General features: G+C 43.7%; 2 protein-coding genes across 3 annotated transcripts; one reads left to right on the forward strand and one right to left on the reverse strand.

Annotated features, from left to right (window-relative positions):
• Positions 1-132: 132 nt before the first annotated feature.
• plvapb (plasmalemma vesicle associated protein b) lies at positions 133-5,620 on the forward strand. The gene is made up of 9 exons (XM_026146363.1): positions 133-1,626; positions 1,926-2,102; positions 2,184-2,265; positions 2,566-2,767; positions 2,855-3,074; positions 3,757-3,906; positions 4,073-4,129; positions 4,503-4,607; positions 4,765-5,620. The coding sequence occupies exons 1-9, from the start codon at positions 1,426-1,428 to the stop codon at positions 4,771-4,773; spliced, it is 1,203 nt and encodes a 400-aa protein (XP_026002148.1). The 5' UTR covers positions 133-1,425; the 3' UTR covers positions 4,774-5,620.
• Positions 5,621-9,577: 3,957 nt separating this feature from the next.
• gtpbp3 (GTP binding protein 3, mitochondrial) lies at positions 9,578-23,274 on the reverse strand. 2 transcript variants are annotated; one of them, XM_026146361.1, is made up of 12 exons: positions 22,946-23,274; positions 22,767-22,872; positions 22,203-22,477; positions 20,875-20,961; positions 20,072-20,154; positions 18,903-19,022; positions 16,028-16,100; positions 15,248-15,391; positions 13,648-13,813; positions 10,994-11,109; positions 10,630-10,804; positions 9,578-10,416 (listed from the first exon to the last, which is right to left on the reverse strand). In XM_026146361.1, the coding sequence occupies exons 2-12, from the start codon at positions 22,829-22,831 to the stop codon at positions 10,185-10,187; spliced, it is 1,536 nt and encodes a 511-aa protein (XP_026002146.1). In that variant the 5' UTR covers positions 22,832-22,872; positions 22,946-23,274; the 3' UTR covers positions 9,578-10,184. The 2 variants fall into 2 exon arrangements, with proteins under 2 accessions (XP_026002146.1, XP_026002145.1); XM_026146360.1 differs by having other exon boundaries at positions 22,767-23,274.
• Positions 23,275-23,845: the final 571 nt, after the last annotated feature.

Below are 23,845 nucleotides of genomic sequence, written 5' to 3' on the forward strand. Positions count from 1 at the left end.
GCATTTTCTGCTTTTACTCCTTAAATGGTTCATATTGTTCATCAAGCACCAGGGGAATACATCAGTCTGCAGCAGCTATAATTAAATAGGAATATTTCCTGTTGTTTCTTCATTATTTTTATATCTCATGGAGTCATGGGTAAAAAAAAACATAAGCAGTCTTACTAAAGTACTGAACGTCTGTGCTTCTGGTGGACATGAGTCCTGACTGATTGGATATTTATCTGAGAAAATCTGATGTATGTAGTTTATGAATGTGGCGTGGTTGTTGATGCAGCTGAGCTGCTTGGAGTATTTGAGAAACTGTTGATCTGCTGGGATTTTACTGCACATCCATCTCTAGTGTTAAAAAAGAGGTTTTATTTATGTAGTGGCAAATTACAACTGTTACTTTATACTGTAAGGTCAAGACTGTACAGTAATACAAAGAGAAACCAGAGCGCTTCAACCAACGTTTGTAGAAGAGCATCTATGAACGACTGTGGCAGATGGGCCCCAGCAGCAGGAGGCCTCACCTGCCAACAGGAACCTGAGGATTGAAACTGGACCACAGAAGATTAGAAAAATGTTGAGTTGAGTTTTGCTGCAAATAGCATGAAATCAAATCATCGACCCATCCCGCTGCAGCCCAGCCTGGGTGTTGTTGCTGGGTCCATATCTATGACTGCAGTGCACCTTCTTCTGATGCCGCTGTGATGCTGTCGCACCAATATGGACCAAAATCCCTGAGAAATGTTTGCAGCACCTTGTTGTTTCTGTGCCACAAATTATTATTAAGGTGCTTCTGAATGCAAAAGTGGGTCCGACCCGTTACCACCGAGGCACAATGAAGTGATTGCTCGCTTATTTTAAACCCTAATTTAAGGTCATTTAATAGAGTTCGTAGATTCCACTACAGGAGAGCATGCAGCCTCTGCAAAGGCGACTTCTTTAGGCAGCGTGAGCACATTTTGTTAGAACTGACGGTTTTCTTACAGTTTTTGTTGAAAAGCTTTAAATGTATTTATGTCTTGAAGATCTTTAAATCTAATTCCCATCACACCAACTTATTTTTGTTTCAAACGTTCCATGGAAAGTTTCTGATAACTTGGGCAGCTTTGCAGCAGGAGGCTGTCCTGCGACACAGGCTGATTAGGGACGGGAGGGGAAGAGGCAGGAGAGGTTGGGCTGGGATGGGCAGGAAGTGTGCCTCTAGCACCAATTATAAACATGACCCTTCTGGACACCTAAGGGTCATTGTTTACGTCCATCATTGCCTGCCACTTGTGCCTGTCTGCTTCTTCACGTCGGCAGGGCTGCAGAGCTGTAAAAGGTGAGCAGAAGTCCGGGAAACCATCACCTCACTGCACGCTCGACTTCTTCCATCTTCCAGGGGGAATACTTGCGGATTTTCTTTATGGACAAATAATTTCTCTGTAGTCAGTCATGTACAGCTCCAGCTACTCTCGGGCCAAACTGAGCCCAGGGGTAAGGCACCTGAACAAGTCCAAAGCGAAGAGCTGCGGCTACTACATGAGGATCGTCTTCCTCTTTTCTTCTCTCATCCAGTCGCTCATCATCGTCAGCTTGGTGCTTTTTGTCATCTACGGACAGCCGGAGAAGACTGCAGCAGATAAAAGGGTCAAGGTCAGTGAGCTGGTCTAAGTTTGGTTTATTGAACTGAAGCATTCAAATATTTTAAAGACATTTGAATGTCCCGGCCCACCTTGAATAACAATACAACAGCTTATTAGTAGGATTATTTTCTGAGAGGTTTTCTTAGATTTCAGTGATGTCATGTTCAGAAACCATTAATGTGTTTTTTTTCACTGTAAATATTTTAATTCTAATTATTTTAGTATTTTACGTGATTTCCCAGTTGTTCTACCATCATGTGTAGAGCTGTAAGAAGCATGGCTTTGATGCTGAGTGCTGTTATCCTGCAGGAGCTGGAGCTGGGCTTCAATAAACTGAGTGACAACAACATCGAGCTGAGGAAGGAGAAAAGTAAGCTGGAAGCTCAGCTGAAGGCTCGCGCTGAGGAGAGAGCAGCTCTGGAGAAAGAGATGGCGAAGCAGCAGATTGATGCCAACAAGACGGAGCAGGATCTGAAGAAAAAGTCTGTAAGTTCACTTCCCCGTTGGTCACCAGTGCAAGAAAATATAATCGTGAATCAAATGTCTTTGTGTGTGTTTTCTTCACAGGAGGACTGCAACAGGTTACTGAACCTAGCACGGCGCCCCCTCCCTCCGATACAGCCCCATATCACTAGAAGCAGCACGAGCAGTATGTACCTCAGTGCCATCTTCTTCTTCTCAGGCATTTATCGTCTCATCAAACATGAAACACAAACAGTGTCTGCAGACGTCACTCTGAAGTTGAACAGTTAAAAGAGTCTTGATGCTGCGGAGGTGGATCTCGATCTGCCCAAACAGTTAAACATGTTGCAAACCATCTGGAAACTCGTTATCTAATAACTCTGAAGCATTAATAAATGATACGTTAAGCCTTAATTAGCATTATTGCAGTTGGCCTTAATAAGAGTGAAATCGTCGCTTTCTGACAGTTTCTGTCTGAATCCTCCAGGCGAGCTGAGTAATCTGAAGAGACTCTACGATCAGCAGGAGGCCAAGCTGGACGTCGTCAACTCAAACTTCACCCAGACGGTGCAGAATCTGCGGGATGAGTTAGACACAGCCGTCAAAGACCGAACGCGCCTCAACGACGAGGTGGTGGAGCTGCGGCGCGACAACACCTTTCTCAGGGAGCAGCACGCCTTGTACACCAGGTAGGTGTGTGTGGCGTGTGCGACTGAAACAACCTGAAAAATAAGCAAAGTTAAAGCGTTTTATTTTATTCTTTCTGCCTCCACCAGCAAGTGCAAAGAGGACTTTGCAAATTCTCTAGAAGGCATCACGACGGTGACCAGAGAATTCTTGGACCGGATTAACAAACTGTTTCCTCACCAGCTCACCTTTCACCTCACCTGCAGCAGCCAGCGGGAGCACATGGACAAGATCAAAAACAGCTGCACGAACCTGTCCAGAGACGTGGAGAACAAGTTCCAGGTTTATCTCGACAATGTGGGGAAAATGGTAATTTAACATTTTTAATGCCATTTTTAATACTTTCAAATCACTCTTTGGTGCAGCTGCTGCCAACTCAGAGATGCATCAGATCAGACAATCAACCAGATCTGTTTTTGTTTTTAAAGAAGGGGTGATAGGCAATCGGGATTTCAGTTCTCATTTTATTCTGAAAGGTCAGATAAATATAGTGAGATATAACGTGGCAGAGAGATGCCTGCATAAAAGAGGTTTGCTTCAGTAAATTAACTACTTGAGGGAGAGGACGTGTTTATTTTCAGGTCAGACTTTCAGCCTTTAAACTTTTGAACTCTCCCTGAAGAAGTTAATTCTGTGGAACATCCCAGAGTACAATCTGAGTGGGAAACCGCTTTCTCAAGGGAGGAAGTCTCTGCATTGTATCATTGCTGATAAATGCAGCTAAAGAGACAGATGTCCTGTGAGGCAGTGCCAGGGTAAAGCAGACGTGAAGTATGTGTCTCTGCTGATGCAGCACTTTAAAATGAGCCTCGGACGCCTTCAAAGTGTCGGGTCAAAGTTCTCAAAACAGCTTAAAAACGTTCGAAACGTCATAAATATTTTGATATTTTTCATGTTTTTACTCAAAATTGCAGCAGGGAAAGCAAAACAAAATTCTATCTACTCATATGTTGTCCAAGATTAAAATAAAATTGTGTTGTTTTGCTCTCAGGTGTCTGAAATTCAAGAAAAGTCCAGTCAGCTGGAAGTGAAAAACAAACACTTAATCTCCGACTTCGAGGAGTGTCAACGCAATCACTCAGAGTTTGTTGAAAAAACGTCCAAACAGTCGCAGATCGCACAAAAAGCTCATGATGATAAGGTAAATCAGATCTGGGTGGACGGGAAGCGGGAGCCACTGTGTCGTTACAAAGCAAATGCAAATGTTCATCTACTCCTGTTTTATCTGCTTTTCTAAGAGTGCAAATCCTGCAGTTTCATATTCGACACAAACACTGTTTGACTTACACCGTGTGTACTTTCCACAGGTTGAGAAATTACTGCAGGAGAAGGAAGAACTGAGACAACAACTGTCCAATATGAAGGTAAAAGACACGAACAAATAAACAAACTAATACTCTGTCACAGAACGAGAGCTTGATTAGGACTCGGGACAGATGTTCACTTATTGTATTTACATTTGACTCAGTCTTGAATCTCAGCTGATGAAGATTCGATTTCCCTCCAATCGGAATTATTATTTATCCCCAAAAGCAGAGATGTAATCATGTCACATCCTTCTCGGAGTGTCATCCACCTCTGAGCTGTGAAATCACAGCAGATCTGGTGATTACATAGACGTCAGTGCAGAGGTGAGGTGGTGCAGCAGCTGCAGGGCGGATGGAGAAGCGAGATGACAAAAGAAAGCTGCACTAATGTTCTGACTGTGTCTAACGTTAAATGACCTTTGTTTTGCAGCCCGGCGCTAAACCTGCAGGCTTTCAGGCGTCCTCGCTGCAGGGCAGACACACTCCAACTAACTGGACTTCTGTAGGAATAACCGGCATCTTCAAAGCTCCAACGGTAAGCCTTCAGATTGCTGTTGACTGCGAGCTCGAAGCTTCATCAGCCTGCAGATATCATCCCTGTGACAATGATAAAATACTGATGCTGAGCAGGGATGAGACCTTTACACGTCCAGCTTACTTTGCTTACAATTTTTTGATGTTTTATCTTCCAGGTGAAATGAAATAATGCGTCCTGGTGGTCAGAGAGAGGAGAGAGGCAAATCCAGCCCACAGCGCTCAGGATGTTGTTTTTTAAAGCCTGTGTATATACTAGAGTGTGCAGATGCTTTGCCTCCATATAGTAGCTGCATCGTGTGTTTTTGAACTTCTGCTCTGAAGCATTGTACCCAGGTAAATGTAAGAAGTAGGTGTGCATGTGTCCTTTTGTGTGTCTCTCTGTGCAGGTAGAAAAACTGACTCTGGAAAAATACTTTTGTTTGCTGACGATGAAATTTCGTCCCGCTGACATTAAAAATGTAACAAAGACTCAGACAACAGCTGCTCACTGGGCTGTGAGAAACAGACTAGTCTTAAAATAGCAACTGTTAAGTGTCCCAGTGGCGAGATGCTAACGTAGCCTGGATGACAGTACAGACGTCCATTAAGTCATAAACACGTGGTCACGTCAGCCGAGTCGCTCGAAGTCGTAAACACTGGATGTCAAAAAGAGGAATCATGAATTTGACTGAAAACACTTTGTTTTGATGATCAGCTTAAAGAAAAGAAAGAAAAACAGCTGAGTCTTCATGAACTGTCCCAGTTTCGGTGCTGTTTTCAGGCTTTACTGCTTCCTTTTCTCGTCATAAGCAGGCTGAGCACGTCCGGTCTGTGGCAGGAAACAGAAGCCTGCTTTTATGATTATTGTGGATCCGTTTGGACATGAAAAAGATGTCAGGAAAACAACAGAAACACAGTGAAAAGTCGTGTTATTTGCAGTGTTTTCAACTTCTGACTGAAGACTGTTTCATGGCTACTATTCATGTAAATACTGTATATTTAATAAAAGAATAAACAACCATTTGATGTTAACAGTTATGCAGTTTTGTTTTTATTTTACCAGACGTTCAGCTTTACAGGGTTAAACAAAAGTTACATCGTTATACAAACATCCTCAGAAACTCAAAGCTGCAGGTGACTGACAACCAGTTTCACACACGTGTTCTTTCATTTCAGAGGTGAAGCTTGTGTCGCGGTAATAATTCTTTGAGGTCCAAATGCACGTCACAGCCTGAACTCACAAAAACACGCTTTTTAAATGCAAAAACCAAACGCTGAGAGACCCACAAACAAGCAGCAGCTGAGGCGGCTGCAGCGACGGCCTGGCACAGCACGTTAACGAAGGACACGCAGCACTGGTGTCCGTGGGTTCTAGGCCAGACTCGTGTCCTATGAAGCCTATGAAGGGATTTTGTGCGTGAGCATTAACACTGAGACGGTCACCGCCTCCTCGTTGATTAGTGAACACGGTGTTTAAGTTCAGACACAAAAGAAAAGCGTTTTTGCAGAACATCTTTGCCTATTTGTGTAGATAATAGCCTCACTTCTTTTATCCTGTTAGACACCAGTGCACGTTTTCTATCATTTGCACGATTATCTAACAGGTTGTGTCCTCATTTAAGTTTGTGTGAAGTCACAGAAGATGTTTAACCTTTGACCAACAAATTCTACCCAGTTTATTCCCGAATCTGATGCAATAATTGTGCTAAATTTAAAGATATTTCCTCCAGGTGTTCTGCATTCACAAGAACGGGATCATGGTGACCTTTGACCGGCTCCATCTCAACAAAGTTTTTCTGTTCTGTCTTATAAATCCCGAGGATTTGTTTTAGTTTCATTTTGTGACAAACTTGCGTCAGAAGTGGAAGAAATAAGGCCAGACAGAACAAATATTTGAGTTTGTTTCCATATTACATAAGAAACAAACCAGGATTATCTCCCAGACTCGCTGTACACAAGGATGTGTGTGTTACAGGTGAGCTGGTCTGCCTCCTGTTTTCAGGAAATCCTTTGTTTCGCATCAAGTGTTTCCAGTGCCGTGTATAGCTACGAATGCACTCACACTGGTTTAAGTAAAATGCGTGCAGGGTGGACCTGGCTGCAGCGGAGCAGACAGTCATTAATCAAACCTACAGGAAGCTAAAAGTACCCATCATCAGTCACATATGGACCAAACTGTGACGATGAGGTTAAGCTTATGCGTCATCTCTTTTTCCCATTCGTGTGCAGACTGATGATTATGAGGACATGTTATCATGTTGAATTTGTTTAATTACATTGTTATAACTCAGGGCACTGATATTTGCAATCGTGATGATTCAGCTAAAATAAAACACCTCAGGTTTAGTCAACACGAGGCACTGATGGACGAGAATATCCAGAGCTGCGCTTTTACTGTCACAGATCTCTGTCATATACCCTCCATATAAAAAGAATTAAAATTACATTTTTTGGTTCTTACGAAGCATGAATGCAGATCCAAGCCATCAGCACTACAGTGGTGCAGGACGTCAGCGCAATTATTCTTCTGGGAATCATGAATTTGTAGATAAAATATCAACAGGACACATAAAATTGACAACAACCACTGAGCTTTCACAGAGCGGCACCATTAGCGTTGTGAGGTCCCAAAGAAGTACACCTTTCCTACTGATATACAAAACATCCGACTTTCACAGCTGTAGTAAACACAGTGACCCGGAGGCCATCGCACACGGGCAGGGCTTCAAAGACAAAGCTCCAGAATTTACTACCACTAATTTGTCTGACAACAAGCCCCACTTTTAGTTTACACTTCCCTTGTTTTGCAATTAATCAACGCAGAACATGAAAGTCAACAAAAAGGGTGACAGAGCAGCACAGGAAGAGGAAAGGTCAGATAGCACAGCCAGACGCCAGAGACGCAGAAAAGGCAGAAAGGCAGCGGTGGTGCTGGGTAACAGAGGTGCAAATGTCGTCAGAGACGGGGCAAGAAGACACCAACTGGGGAAGAAGGGTGAGGAGTTCAGCGTGGAAACATAAATATTTGATCAAGGCTAAACTGACAGGGAAACAAAGGGCACAGAAAGCAGTGCCAACAAGAATGTGTCTAACAAAGGGAACGCTGGCTTTAGACAACACTAAGCCAGTCTCTGTAGGAACAGACAGGAATATATGTAATGCATAATGAAGAAGGTTAAAGCATGCGATTCGTGCAATCTGTTCTTCGCCTTTACTTCTCTACTGTAACACGTCCGTGCACCTTTAAACTTGTGTAATAAAGATTAATTCAAATCATCGCTGAGCGACACATTCCTGTTTCACCAGTGATGCAATGGAGTGTGGAAGTCATCCCAGTACAATGAACTCACCGTCATGTTCAAGAAACCAGTCCGGGATGATCCGAGCTTTGTGACATGCCACCCCTGCAGACCTGTGGTCATAAAGGGACGGACGGTGCTCAGGTAGGCTGTGGTGTTTGGACAATGCTCATCTGATACTAAGGGGCACAAAGTGCGTTAAGACAATTTTGTGGATGTGGTCTGTAATAGTTCAGCAGCCCATTTAGCACCAACGATCACACCATGGTCAAAGTCACTTAAATCGCTTTTCTACACAAATCAATTTATTTATACAGCCGTGCTTTATATTGTACAGTAGACCCTACAATAATACATACAGAGAAAAGCCCAACAATCATATGACCCCCTATGAGCAGCACTTTGGCGACAGTGGGAAGGAAAAACTCCCTTTTAACAGGAAGAAAACTCCAGCAGAACCAGGCTCAGGGAGGGGCGGGGCCATCTGCTGTGATTAGTTGGTGTGAGAGAAGGAAGACAGGATAAAGACCTGCTGTGGAAGAGAGACAGAGGTTAATAACAAGTGTGATTCAGTGCAGAGAGGTCTGTTAACACATAGTGAGTGAAGAAGAAACACCCAGTGCATCATGGGAATCCCCAGCAGTCTACGTCTGCTGCAGCATAACTAAGGGAGGATTCAGGGTCACCTGGTCCAGCCCTAACTATATGCTTTAGCAAAAAGGAAAGTTTGAAGCCTAATCTTAAAAGTAGAGATAGTGTCTGTCTCCTGAATCCAAACTGGAAGCTGGTTCCACAGAAGAGGGGCCTGAAAACTGAAGGCTCTGCCTCCCATTCTACTTTTAAATACTCTAGGAACAACAAGTAGGCCTGCAGAGCGAGAGCCAAGTGCTCTAATAGGGTGATATGGTACTACAAGGTCATTAAGATAAGGTGGGGCCTGATTATTTAAGACCTTGTATGTGAGGAGCAGGATTTTGAATTCTGGATTTAACAGGAAGCCAAAACAGCAGAAAGTTAGAGGCCATCCAGGTCTTTATATCTTTAAGACATTCCTGCAGTCTAACTCATTGGTGTGTGTTATATTTGTTTATTATGTAATATGTAGTAATATGTTTTGAAAAGCTGTAAAAATCCCTTGATGTTTAATAGCATGAGGGAGGCTAATTTTGTACTGTTAACGAGTAGCTGATGGGTTTATATTATTCCATCCATCCATCCACTTCCGCTTATCCTTTTCAGGGTCGCGGGGGGCGCTGGAGCCTATCCCAGCTGCCATAGGGCGAGAGGCGGGATACACCCTGGACAGGTCGCCAGTCTGTCGCAAGGCCAACACACAGGGACAGACAACCATTCGCACTCACATTCATTTGCACATTCACACCTAGTGACAATTTGGGTTATCCAATTAACCTATCCCCACAAGCTGCATGTCTTTGGACGGTGGGAGGAAGCCGGAGTACCCGGAGGGAACCCACGCAAACACGGGGAGAACATGCAAACTCCACACAGAAAGACCCCGGTCTGATGTTGGAATTGAACTCAGGACCTTCTTGCTGTGCGGCAACAGTGCTAACCACCGTGCACCGTGGTTTATATTATTATTTTTATTATTAGTGACTCAAAGAGGGCACCGAGTATTTTTAGTTCACTGTTTTATCTTCAGCAAAAAAACAAGAACGTAGCTTCTGTGTATCTTTAAAGAGAATTTTTATTTGTTACAAAAATACACACGATCTCATTTATTTAAGGGTCCAAAGTAACGTAACACAGCAACATGCAACAAAGCGACACAATCATTCTGATTAGTATTAGTTCTTTTTTGGAAAATAAATAAATGTAATAAAGGCGCAAAGTAAAAAAAATAAGTCATGTTCCTGCGGTACAAGTAAACACCCAAACCTTCAGTCCATGACCTTGCAGGTTATATTTGAAAGATCTGGGCTGTTGTGTTGCAGCCCAGGAGGCCGATCTTCAAAGGATTTCGACATCTATTTTCAAATTACGACTCAAGGCTTGCCAAACACTTGTTCGGTATATTGGGCCTTTGAGGCACCTGTCATCATGCTCAAACTATTTTGGCTGATAAAAAGCATCAACAGAAAACATTTTAGCGTCCTGGGAGCGCACGCGTTCAGCGGCCAAGAACACAGAGTTTTTTCTTTCAGCTGTGTGTCGACGCCTGGCTCAGCGCCCAGCGGTGTCCTTTCAGTCCTGTTTTCTGACACCGTGAGACTGCAGGAATGCGATTTTCCTCTCAGAGCAGGCGGCGATCGCATATCTGTCAGTTTTTCACTCTTTTATTTTCCAATGCAGAAGTCTTTGAAGATGATGTCCAGGATCTCCTCTGCGCCGACCCGTCCAGTGATCCGGCCCAGGCTGGTGACAGCTAAACGGACACCTTCGGCTGCCAGAGCGAGGTCAGTGTCACGGTACCGCTGATACTGAGCCAGAGCCGCCGCGCACCGCTGCAGGTGGGCCCGGTGGCGAGCCTGTGTCAGGGTGGGGGCACCGAACAGAGGGTCGCCACACCTACAGAGGAAGTTAATCAGCGAATGTGAAGAGCCTCTGGAGGAGAACTACAAAGATAAAGATGCACTGGGAAGACTGCCTTAACAAATAAACAGTTAAGATTGATCCCTGCCATCAGTTCAGTTTGTACAGCCATCTCACACATCCTGCAAGAGGACATTCAAATGAGACTTGGCCTTCGCACTGGGGCAACAAAACAAAACTCAAACTCACAGAGTCTTGACACTGCTGTGCAGCACTGTGAGGAAGGCCTTCAGTCCCTCGTTAGTCTGGCAGGAGATCAGACGGACAGCAGGGAGACCAGAGACACCCCTCAGCTCCGTGTCCAGCTTTTGTCTCTGCTTCTCAGGCAGCAGATCGGCCTTATTCAACACCAGGAGACACCTGTCTGCAGGACATGATGTGGTAAGTTAACTTGACTGATCCTCATTTGTCTCTGCCTGGGGTTACCTCATGCACGTGTTTAAGACTCTAACTAACTAACTGCAGACAGCTACAGGCACCAAGGCTTTCTGTGAAAGTCAAACGTCTTTAAAATGCAGTCGGTGCATCAGTAGACAAACGCATGGCACGGTACCTGTGTCAGGCAGCACACTCCTCAGGTGCTCCCGCAGGAACGCCGCGGCTCGGTCTACCTCAGAGGGGAGATGAGCAGAGTCCACGACCACCAGCGTCAGATCTGCCTGCTCCACCCTGGAGAAACAGAGCAGCCTCCACTTTAGTCACAAACCCTCTGCTGACACTCGACCTGTAATGATGGCGTGGCAGGTATTTCTCATCACCGTGTGTGTTTCCATGGCTGAATGTGTTCTGGTAACCACAACAAGGACAGTCGTGAGTATTTCAGACGTGGATCCTGAAATGTGTTTATTTGAGGCAACTTTTCCACAACAGCATGAAAATCGTAAGATGCAGTCAGGACACTTTATGGGCGATAGCTGAGGTCAAAAGGAAGGTGAAGGGCGAAAGTAGTTGTAGTCCAAACCAGGAGTACTGAGTAAAAATAATCTGGGGCCTCTTACTTCTTACTTTGACGATTTATGGTTCAGACCCCACCGACCATGACCTTCACATCTGTATCTTGCACTGTACACAGACGAACAAACACCGGCACTCAAAACTGCTTTTGTGGTGGTTTTTGTGCTACAGGTGGTTCCTCTAGGATAAAGTATAGCTCCTTTATGCTCTACAATCTATGGCAGTACTGTTGGGAAATACATCAAGCCCAAACACGTTTCCCACCACCTGTGCCCGCTCTTGGCTGCGCACCAAGATATCTCAGAGCAGAGACTGTTGTTCTGTTTCACAAACGAACTATAAGCTATAGCCCGGAAAAGCTGGCAGGGACATCCCATCACTCTAAATGGTATTCACGTGAAATACTGGTTCCTTGCATCCGTCTCACTGCGAGGTAGCAGCAGGAGTGGAGGCGGATGCTTGTACTTACCACGTCCTTCCTGTAGTGACCCAGGTCACGAGCCTTTCTCCTGCTCCCTGCAAAAGCAGTTTCCCACAGAACACAAACTGCCTGCCCTTCCTATAGAGCCACCAGGTCAGGCACATAACTTAAACAAGGAGTGAAGGGATGAGACTGCATTTGCACTGGAAATGGCATTCCTCTGGACACACCTGGATTTATACCAGCAGTGACAGCAAAGCTGATACTGTGCTCATTTTGGGAGTCGGGAGGTGACGAATAAGAAAAATACAGCGTAGTACTGTGAAGGCTGACACATGTATGAGGTTCAGTATTCACTTTACTCTATACCAGTGAGTACAGCCTGCAAGTATGAGGGTCCTTCTTTCACTGCAGGCCCCTTCATGTCCCACTGACTCACATACTAGCCACCCACCCATCCATCCATCCATCCATCTGTTTATCCGTGCATCTGTACTTCATTCCATCCTTCCACCCATTCATCTGTCACTCCATCAGTCCCTCCACCCGTCCAGCTGTCCTTCTATTCATCCATCTTAACTTCATATTCAGTTTAGGACAGCAGGGGGACCGAAGCCCACCTTTGCCCATCACAGGGCTCAGCTGTCTTTATGTGGTGTAGAAACATACACTGTTTATGTAAAGTTAATGTGAAAGCTTTAAGGTTTTAGCCCTTTCATTAGCTCGCACACTGAACTGACATTGAAACCTTGTTAGAATCAGCTACCTGAAGCCATCTGCCCGACTAGTTTACACAAGTTTGATCTGGTCTAATATATTTAAAAACCTGCTGTAGTCTAAATAAGCCTACTTCCTGCCGTCCTACCACCTCACCTCCCTAAAGAGGCACAAATGAGTCATAGATAATACCGTTCAGGATGTGTCCTTCATTTTTGGTTTAAGTACGCTGTGGCGCAGCCTGTGCTTGAGACCTTGATAACCTTGATCTCTTCTATGATTTCAGGTTTGTTTCCAATATTTTTAAAACTAATATTAGGGAGAAAGTCTGTCTTTAAATCAAACACACTCGGTGTGCAGATATTTTATTAACACTTGGCACTAACGACTCGGCTTTAGCTTCCGTTAACACTGTAGAGCCCAGCGCTATCTCGTTTGGCGGGCATACATGCACTGCAACCAGCTTTAAGTTATAATTGTCAAACAGAAGATTTTCTGTGTGCCTCACCTGCTTCCTCGGGGCTCCTACCAGCCTCTACTCTTGACCTGTTTCTTTATTCTCTGTGCCGTTTGCATGTTTCCTCTGTTTGCTATTTATTCCTCATGTCTTTACTAGTTTACCATTTCTATGTGGAACTTCTAAACTTGTTTTAAAGCCTTCGCGGCTCCATCACGGCGGATACTGTTTTCTATTTTTGAGTCCGACTGCAGAGATGTATGTGTTGTCATGCTGAATGGCCTGATACTGTATGTTCATCCCTCCTACACACGAAACTTCTCGACGGTACAACGAGGAAAGGGGACTCTTCGTTATGCAACCTCCTGAGAGTGTTTGCACTGTGTATTTATAACTAGCATCAATATAAACTCTGGGGTAGGACAGACATTACAGAAATGACTTATTTCTTCCTTTCTTTGTTTCCAGGGTCACTTCGCATTGGTCTGCAGGCCAATATGTTCTGTTAAATCATACATAATGCAGTACTTTGCAATAAATACTCACTTGCATTCCTGTCCTGTGCAAGTATTCGAACATCAGTCTTCATTTCTTTCTATTAACATGAAAGCAAAACAATGCAACAGAAGTCCAACTTTAAGAGGTTTCCATGGGCTACCTTTCCCGAGCGCGGCGGACGCCCTCTCTCTCCACCAGGTCCGAGCTGTCTCTGAGGCCAGCTGTGTCACTCAGGAGGACGGGGAACCCACCGAGGTCCAGAGCCGTCTCCACCACATCTCTGGTGGTGCCAGCAATGGGAGACACAATGGCTGCAGGTCTCTGACCTGGAATACAAAATGTTTTTAAATGTTAATGAATAAACTTGCCTGTCACAAAAAAACAAGCATTGTGTGCATTTCTCAAAGTAATAATTTGGTCATTTCATCACCTGCAATACAGCAGATCATTTATAACCAGAGAAATCTCCCGGGTCTAATAACGCTGACATATCTGTGCTTCTGGGTGTGAGCTCGAGCCACCGGAGCACGAATCATAGCAGGAAGGACTTTATCTGACATCTGTCAAATACACCGATCGCTCTGATACGAAGACATCCGAGCTTCAAGACCGGAGAGCTTACATTAAAAGGTTCGACATTATGTCAGGAAACATGTCCTCATATTACAAAACACCAAACATATACATAATTAGAGAGAAGCGGCACATTTAAACTCTACAGAAACGTATCTAACAAATGTGAAAATATTACTTAAATCTTAAATGTTTTTATTCTTTTAAGTGTTTATTCTACAGATTAGGGCTGCCACGATTACGTCGACTATCAAAATCGTCCACGACTGATTTAATAGTCGACGCGTCGTTTGAAGCTTTGTAAGATCACAAAAGACGCAGGAATAAGTAGCAGGATTTAAGAGTGTAATAACGGACTGAAACAGAAGATGGCAGCACTGCATGTACAAGGATGCCAGCTGCCGTTAAACCCCGAAGAAGAAGAAGCAGCTGTGTCCCAGAATTCATAGCGCGGCCCAGCTCAGTTTCCAACAATGGCGGCAGCTAGTTAGTTTTAATATTACTCTTATTAATCTTTTTGGGTCACAAAATAAACGTTTAACATATTTTCAGGCGAGAATGTAGCTGTGCAAACCTCAAATATCTGCTCAGTTTATCAAGACACCGCATATTTTCAAAAGCACTCCGACGTTTTCGGAGACGTCTGTTACCCACTAGCTCGATAGTTAGCCGGGGGCTAGGCTCACTAGAGCCCGTGAGAACACCGGACTCCTGGCAAATCGTTTTCAAACCCACCGCCGTCTTTCGCTAGTCAGGTTAAACATGATATATGAGTCACTTAGATAACTTAAATGTTATTGTTTGGCTTTTTTAAGTATTTTATTTGTTCCTGAGTAAATCGGTTTGGCTGAGATTAAAGTTATAGTTTTTACACAGCTGAATAAACGTCAGCGATTTTCAGTTAAAGCGATTCCCTAAAGTCGTTCCTGATGCTGCACTGGATGAGCCGGATCGATCCATCAGAAACTTTTGCACTTTTCAAACAGATGCTAAAAACTTCTGATGAGAAGGAAAAACCAGGTTTCTTGTGCTTGATGGGACGCAGCACAGACTTCCTCTGACTTCTGAGATGACAGATATCTTTTTCCCTGATTCGCCATCAAAATATATATTAAAAATATTCTTTGTACATTATAATTTGATCCTTTGGCTGTATGTGAGGGTGTGTCCGACTCCGGCTCTCTTACAGAGTTTGTTAAGAAGGCTACTTTTTCCTGCATTCGTAGCTCCCGCGATCACCACCTGGACCCCGCTGCGAAGCCGCTCGCCCCGTCTCTCGTCCTTCAGGTGTCGCTCAATCTCCGCTTGCAGATCACTTACTGACACGTCCACTATGAGGGGATCAGCACAGACACAGAGGCATTATAAAATACATTGCTGTCCTCTTTTTCCTTAAAACTCTTCGAACTCTTCGATGGACAAAGTACTTCACTCAAATTTTGGCCACTTTGAAGGTAAAAATGAACACGATGTCAGATAAATCTTTGCAGGTGGAAAAGCAAAGTATTTATACCACCTTTCCTATTTTTGAAAGTCTATTATTAAGTCTATTATTATTTTCCGCTCTGTGGCATGAGCCAACATTAGTCACCACCAAAACAAACACCCGTTCCCAGGCTTTGTGCTCAAATCTCAAAACATTTGAGACTTATGAAAGAATCTGGCAGTGCCAGACGACCGGCGACACTCACAGGGGAGGTCGCTCCCTCTCAGGTCTGCTGAGAGGATAGGAAACCCAGTCGGGCCGCTGACGGCACTCTTCCTGGGAGTAGGCTTGTTTTTGAAATGCCTCAACTCCCCTTCTGGCCGTCCTCTCAACACATCCTAAGAAAATGACCCTCGGAAAAATTGCCACTTAGAGCTCATAACAGGAAGAGCAGTCGGACTCCTCTCTCCCTTTAACCCCTTTAAACCCCAAAGCATGACTGCCCTGTTGCTGTTTCGCAAAGGTCAAAGTGCACAGGTACCTCGGTTCAAGACCCCGTCCTCAATGAGCTCATCCTCGCTGAAGTCTATGAAGGCCTCGACGTGGGCCAAACACTGTGAAGACACAGGGAGGGGAGGGGTGAAATCAGGGAGCTAAAGCTCAGCTCCTTCAATGACTTAAGCATAACATTTCTGGAGGAGTCTTACAAAAATGAAGCTACTTTTTCTATTTTTACTGCAAAGCTTATTTACATGAAATGTGACACCAGGCCAGAAAAATACACGACAGAGAGCCGGAGACTCGTGAACAGCAGGTCGCTGTGCCTGCAGTGATGTCATTCAGAAACAAGCCTGTAAGTCACTGATATCACTCAATGTTTGTCCTCTAAGTTCAGTTTCAAGGTAAAAGCAAGAAGAAGCTCTCTCCTTTTGAGCCGTCCAGTTATTCACGTCACTTATCTGCAGATATGAACATAAATCCCTTTTGCTGAGTCTTTCTGTAGGTTTGCTTCACTGCCAGATTTAAGCTCAGGATTAGCTCTGTATAGAGAAAAGCTTCAGCATTTCCACCAAGATCAGTATCTTCACTGACACTGTGGAACATAAACACAATAGCGGTATAGCTCCAGAAAAACAGGAAGCATCAGATTCCCATAGTTGAATCAATTTCTAAATGTGGGAAACCTATGGTTAAAAAAGCCGCATTGTTTAGTGTCAAATGCAGGTTTGACCTCCACCAACATGAACATATAGGATACTTTTTTTATTAGCAATCTTCTCAGAAATGCGCGTCCAAAATAAAGCCGTGTTTTAAAAGCTTCTGGGAACCGAGCTCAGCAGCTGCCAACAAGCAAATTAAGAAGGTTTTCTCAGGGGAGAACACCTGGACCGGCTGGTCAGGTCTGGTGCCAAAGTATTGAAAGACCAACGTTTTATGCTTTTCAAAACAGGTCAGAGTACAAAAGGGCTTGGCCCACATCCAGCGAGTTCAAGTGTTCATCCGCGGTCAGCGACCTTCTCCTGTGAGCTGCCTCCGCAAAACACCAACAAAAACCACGATCAGGTCAGGATTACACAAACGCACAGCAACGCACGGCAACACGTCAGCGTCCTTTAACTTTGGGCCTGACTCACAATGACTTCTTTATCATTTTGGACTGCATGCATCAACTCAACCACAAATGAACATCGTTGCTTTTTAAATCTTTAGAAATAATAAAGCAAAATAAGGCACCGAGCTACAGTATCGGAGCAAAAACGGTCTAACCTGGGATTTAAATTTGCGTTCATTTCTCCCAACCTGAGCTACACCTACTGATTTATGACACACACAGGATACTTCACACAGATAAGAAGAACAATACCGCTGCACGTACTGTATCATGCTTTTATTCGACCGTGGTCATTTTCAGATAAACGTTAGCCATGCTTCAGACGTTCAGTAAACACTGCAGCAGGTTTTAACCACTTTTCTAAAACGACAGTTGTCAGAAACAGATGTGCCGCTTTGTCTGCTCACTAATATCACACTTTTCCTCAGGAAATAAAAATCTTAACACAGGTCTGATGCCACGAATGCTAAAAATTACAGTTTTTTTATTTTTCTCTGGAAAGTGAATCACATCACTGATCCGAGGAAACGCTGCCGTTACTCACTCGACCGCTGCTGACTCTCCTGTCTGAGCATTTTATCCATATCTGTGAGAAAAGTTCAATCATTTAAAAAAGTTCTTAAGACTTTAGAAACCTTCTGTTTAACTGTTACGCTGGCTGATTGGATTCATATGATTTTCTTTTAATTCCATGTCTGCGAGGTCAAACTGAACTGACTTTAATATTTTAAACGTACTTTGTGTACATGTGCCCTGGAAAGACTATCACTTTGAATCCAAGCATTGAACAGAAACACACGGACTGCAGCAACTTGAAAACAGGAAGCCTCAGACTCCCATAGGTTGCTGCATCAACACTGCAGTCTTGGAGGTACAAAAATGCATTGTGTTGGTACGAAGCAAGTGAATCCCGACCTACAGCACAGTCCGGACAGGTTCTTTCCTGAGTTTCTTCTGGGAAAACTCCAGAAGTTCCCCTCGTTTCAGGTGCCAAGCTAACTCGGAATGAGTTAAAACAGATGCTTTCTGTTTGTGCAGAGACGCGAGGAGGAGAGACCGGGTGTCAAAGCTGCTGCGTCCAGTCCAGCTGAAGACCGGAGCAAGTTTAGGATTTTCTTGTAGGCGGCAGAATTCCTGGTTTCAGCTCCAGACCATCACACGACCACCACCAGGTTTGACTGAATCGCCGCGTCAGTTTTTCAATTCAATGCAATTCAGCTTTATTTATACAGGCGCCTCAACGTGCTTTATATTGTAAGGTAGACCCTACAATAATACACACAGAGGAAAACCCAACAACATCAGAGCAAGCACTTTGGCGACAGTGGGAAGGAAAAACTCCCTTTTAACAGGAAGAAACCTCCAGCAGAACCAGGCTCAGGGAGGGGCGGAGCCATCTGCTGTGATTGGCTGGGGCGACGTGGATGACCTCAAATACTCCAAAAAGTCCAGCTTTTGACTCATCAGGATAGGTCCTCAATTTATTTTCCCACATGAGCCCCGCAGCTCTCTAGATGTTCTTCCTCCTGGATGAGTCGTCGATGTGAGTAATTTTGGTCGGCCGGTCACTCCTGGGTTGTTCCCCGCAGCTGAAAGACGATGCTCTGCGACTCTTTCCAAGCTGACTTTGTTTCTCAGCAGTTTCTCTTTCAGATCTTTTATACTACTTCATTTTCTCTCGATTCAGCAGGTCCGGCAGGTGTAAATGAATTAAATATGTATGCGTGACACAGAAATAACTAAAACATCATGAAAACGGGCAAATACTTCTTCAAACCAGCTGCTTTTCTACCAGAGGACGTACCCGTTTCAGTCTGTCGCTCCAGTCCTGATACAGGCGTCCCAGTTCGCCTGACATCTGTCTAAGAGCCTGCCTCCTCTGGGCCTCTGTCTCTGCGTGGATCAGATCCCCAAGCCCCTCCACCTATGAATCACACACCATATGTTACATATATCCTTATACTGGAATGTTTAATGTGTACACATCCTTTCTGTCTCCTGTCATAACAAACGTTTCTCCCAAAAAGTTTAAAATAAAGTGAAAAATTCAATAATTTCCAAATCATTCAAAGAGTATTTAAACACAACATATCAAATGTTAAAAGTTAGAAATGTCATTGTTATTATTTTTTAACATAACACAACATAACTAATAATTTTTTGGTTTTGATGAAGCCGACATCTTTCACAAACTGCCCTTTCTGGCTGAGGCGTATATAAATATATGTAATGCAGCCCATTGAATACGCAGATGTGGGTCTTCAGGCCTGTTCAGCACCCAGAGTCTGGCTGCTGGGATACGTGCAGAACCCATTTTGGCGCCCACGATTTCCAAAAAACATATCTGCAAACTTTAACGTGTCCCATCATCTTTTCCAACACGAATTTTAAAATGAATTGTGTTCACTGACAACAGTTTTCAGAGGTGGTGCGGGCTGTTTCATCAAGTGTTTTTCCCTTATTATGTCCATTAGGTGTTATCTACAGGAAAGTGCATCCTGCTGCTGTTTAGAGAGGGATGTCGCTGCCTCAGCTTAGACACTGATGCCAAATTCCTTTCAGCACCAATAAAACTCATCTTATCTGAAAGTCCTGCGAGCGTTTGGCTCATCTGCTATTTTACTTTTCCTCTCAAAACAGTCCGTTAAAAACTTTATTAAATTGTTCGTACGTGTTATTCATATCCAATGTCCTGTGTGAGGTTAATATATTAGTTTTTATGCTTCACAGAAAATCCAAACAGACTTTTATTAATGCTTCAGGCTGTATATTAAAAAAAACATCTACAGAGGCCCAGTTGTTGCATTAATGTGGGAATATCAGACAACTCAATGAAATAAAATCGCCAAAGGGCAAAATACGCAAAAGGAGAAGTTGTCCCTGTTTACATTTCATGCATATGAAATCCCCGAACAGCCGCTATAATAACTCTAGATGCACAACAATGTGTTTTACACATTCCTCTCCACTCGCCTCCGTTAAACCGAGTTTCCCTGCTTGAAAAGCTCTCCGCGTGAACTCCCCCGCTTCGGCCGGCCTCAAGCCAGGCACGCTTCCTGAAAAACACACGTAAACACAAATATGAAGAAATGTATGAGACGTGTGCGCACACAATGCACACACTGAGGACAAAACATAAGGTCAATGACTCACGCAGAGAGCAAAAACAGGCACAACTACAGGTTAAGTAGGTTCATTGTTTTCTCAGACACTTTGCAAATCTCATCAGGAGAGACAATAGTGAGTGCAAAACCAAACGTGGGTCACCGTCTCCTGATTACAGACATTTTACTCGACTGATCTCACCGACACGCTCGGTGTTTTTGGTTTCCAAATGAAGGCAACAATTTTATGTGAATGAACCTTGAAAACAAAGGTAATGTAATATTAAATATTCCTCCCTGCTTAGAAAAAAACACCTTACAGCACATAAACTCTCTGCTTTGTACAATGCTGCCCCCTGGGAGGTCAACAGGAGAACTGCAGTAAAAACATCAAGCACAGGAGGACTGTCACGCTTGCCACAGCGCATATTAAAAGTATCTCAGACGCGGCGATGCATGCGTCAGTTCTCTGTTTTAAGTCGCAGTGATGGATGGCCGCCTGACTCCAACAGATATCGTACTTACGGAGGCTTAGAGCTCAGGAAGCTACAAAGACTCAAACTTCAAAACGCTCTTCAAAGGGACGGCTGCATCTCAAGTCTGGATATGTTTGCTTGTCACATTGAATTATATCAAGTTTTTTAAAACATTATACTGAGAATCACATCTTACCAAGAGCCTGTAAGACAGCAGTAACGACAGCGGGACCTCCGTGGATATGGAACTCCACGCTATCTTCTCCGGAGAAACTACGAGGAGCTGATGAAACAAACAAAGGAATAACAACACTCTGTGCATCCTTTAGTTATTTAAATATGTAAAGAGAACTGAAGTGAATAACGGGCAGGACGTGAGATGCTGGAAAGATTTATTACTGGTTTTAGATCAAACACAGCAGCTATGGTTGTGGGTTAGTGAGAAATGACGTGGTTTTACCAAACTCTGTCATGTTGTTTAGAGAATGTGTCCCACCGTTAAAGCAGCCACCGCTCTATTTCCACCGTTTAGCCTCTACACGCTATTTCCAAACAATGCAGTGAAAAACCTTATTTCACGAGTGGAAAACATTCGAGGCAGATGCTCCACTTCTCAGGCGTAGACCTTCCACCAAAGTCAGTCCAAGCTCAGGTCGTGTTCAGAGAAATGGGGGAAAAAACTAAACAAAGAACTACGTCTCAGACTCAGTTAGCATGTTTTGTTTGCATGGCTGCATCTGCCAAACACAAGCCTTCTGCGACAATGTGCTTTAGGCAGATGAGACCAACAGCATCTTAGCACAAATACTTCAGCACAGTGATGGAGTGATGAAGGTTTGGGCTTGTTTTACAGCCTTGTGGCTTAATAAATAGCCACAAACAATCAGTGAACTGAAGCACATTTGAAAAGAAGAGTGAGCCTATAATCCTCCACAACAATACTTCAAGCTATTGCTGCTAAATGGGGTTCTACCAGTTCCTGAATCATGGAGCGTAGTTAGTTTTTCACACACTGCTTCTATATTTTGGCTTAGCATCCCAACCCCACCCACCCTCTCCTCTTGTTGGTACCCAGGACTTAGAAGAAACTGCTGATCCTCTTTGAGGCCTTTCCCAAACCGCAGCATCAATCAAGATCTTTGCTCGCTCCATCCATCATCCTGTTTCAATAAGCACTGTTTAATCAGAACTAAGGTGTGGTCCCTGCCTGAGGAATAACAACACTGTGTAATACATCATAAGGCATTATTCATCTCAGGTTGTATTTACCTACTTTTATTGCCTGGCAAACACTACATCGTTTTTATATTGTGTGCTGATATGTAAAACAATAACACTGGCTGAGGGAATACTTCCTTGTTATCATAATTAAGTACGAGTCTGTCTACATATCTGGGACATGCTGATAAACCTTTGGACATGGATGTAACTTATGTGCTTCTAAACAAAAACATATCCACATCCTCATATTCTCAGACAAAAACAGAGAAGAACAAAATGTTAGAACGGTCCAGTGGAACTGACCTGGAAACCACAGGACGAGCCCACGGTCCAGCACTTCTGTGGAGCGGGGGTCTGTGATGCTGCGTAACAGGGCGGTGCGTGGAGGGGGCAGACGCTGCGTGAACCCAGCCATACACCTCAGGGCTGTAGCTGAGGCGGGACCGCTGACACGTACCACTGCCACCCCGCACCTGCCGTGCCCGGACGACAGCGCAAAGATGGTGTCAGCATCAGCCAGTGCAGCTGGGGCTCCATCACAGGTAGAGGAGAAGAGCCTGTAGGGTGGAGCTCCACGGCTGGAAATAAGAAAATGACTGATTCATACTATAACATATTCTACATCTTGTTTTCAGTTATTATATCTCTATTATATTATTTAAACTCAAAATCAAAGTTATAAATGAGCACTTAAATAAACAACACTGAAAGTTAAGTCAGTGTAACAACAAGCATTAAACTTGAGTGGGTAAATAATGAAAAGTGCCCAAAGAAATCTATATTTTAATAGCACTATTTTGCTTCTGTGAATGCAGCCATAAAAATAAAGACATGAATTTGACATAGAGACCGGGAAACAGAACGAACCTCATCCTGACTGTGTGCACAGCAGCTCTCCATATCCCACCACACACGGGCCGCAGCGGCAGCATCAGTATGAGACACCAAACGTTTCATTTATTTGCCGCTTCTCCTACAGACCAACACATTATTTCCACTTTGCTTCTTTTCAGTTAACGTCGGAGTGTCTGTGAAGCTAATGTTACCTGCCAAATCCGGACATTCACTCTTTTGCGTCTTATCTTATGTTATATTAAAGTATAATTTACACACTCGTCCCACTCGTGACTTTTCCTTCCCATCTTTCAGTCACATTTATGTAGCTCCTCCCACTCTTGATTTCGATTGGTTAGCGTTTCTCACAACGACAGCAGATTAAGCACTCCCGTTTGTTCGACGCTTGTCAATCCATTTCAAGCCACGCCCATCGTACGCTGAAAATTCGGTCCGTGTGACTATTTCAAATATGATCGTTCCGGGATCAAAGGTCTGATTTTCAGCCTTTTTTGTTGTTTTATATCACGTTAAACAAATACATCCATTTAAACATTAAAATATAAAATGTTGGTTATTTTGTGGAAGGAATCTGTTTGACAGTAATCTTTTGTCCCCCCACAAAACTAGCTTTGCATGAAATAAAGCATGAAAATAACTCTTGTTGTCTTGTTTAACTTGAAATTGTGTTGTGATATTTACAAATCTTCCTCTAATATGAAGGGATTTTATGTGATTTAGGCCACAAAAAGGTTCATTAACACTGTCATTGGTGTACATCGATCATTGCTGCAAATTCCAATGTTTTACTTTTTGTGTATGTAGCTAATATCGTTCTTATTGCGGCTATAAACGTTTCACTTTTTATCACTACTGTTTTTTTTAAACTTATGTTTACATGAACTCAAATGATTAACTCAGTGATGCACCTGCTATCAAAGGATCTACTGTTTGTGTGATGTACGTGCCAACATGTCTGTCACCTTTGTTTTATGGTTAGTATATGAAAAAGGAGGATGTAAAATTCAGTTCAGGACAGACCACAGTTTGTTTTACTGCCAATTTACTTACCAAATCATCAAAGACTGGGGGAAACACCTCTGGCACATTAT

Source organism: Astatotilapia calliptera, chromosome 17, assembly GCF_900246225.1.
Source record: "Astatotilapia calliptera chromosome 17, fAstCal1.2, whole genome shotgun sequence".
Lineage (NCBI taxonomy): Eukaryota > Metazoa > Chordata > Actinopteri > Cichliformes > Cichlidae > Astatotilapia > Astatotilapia calliptera.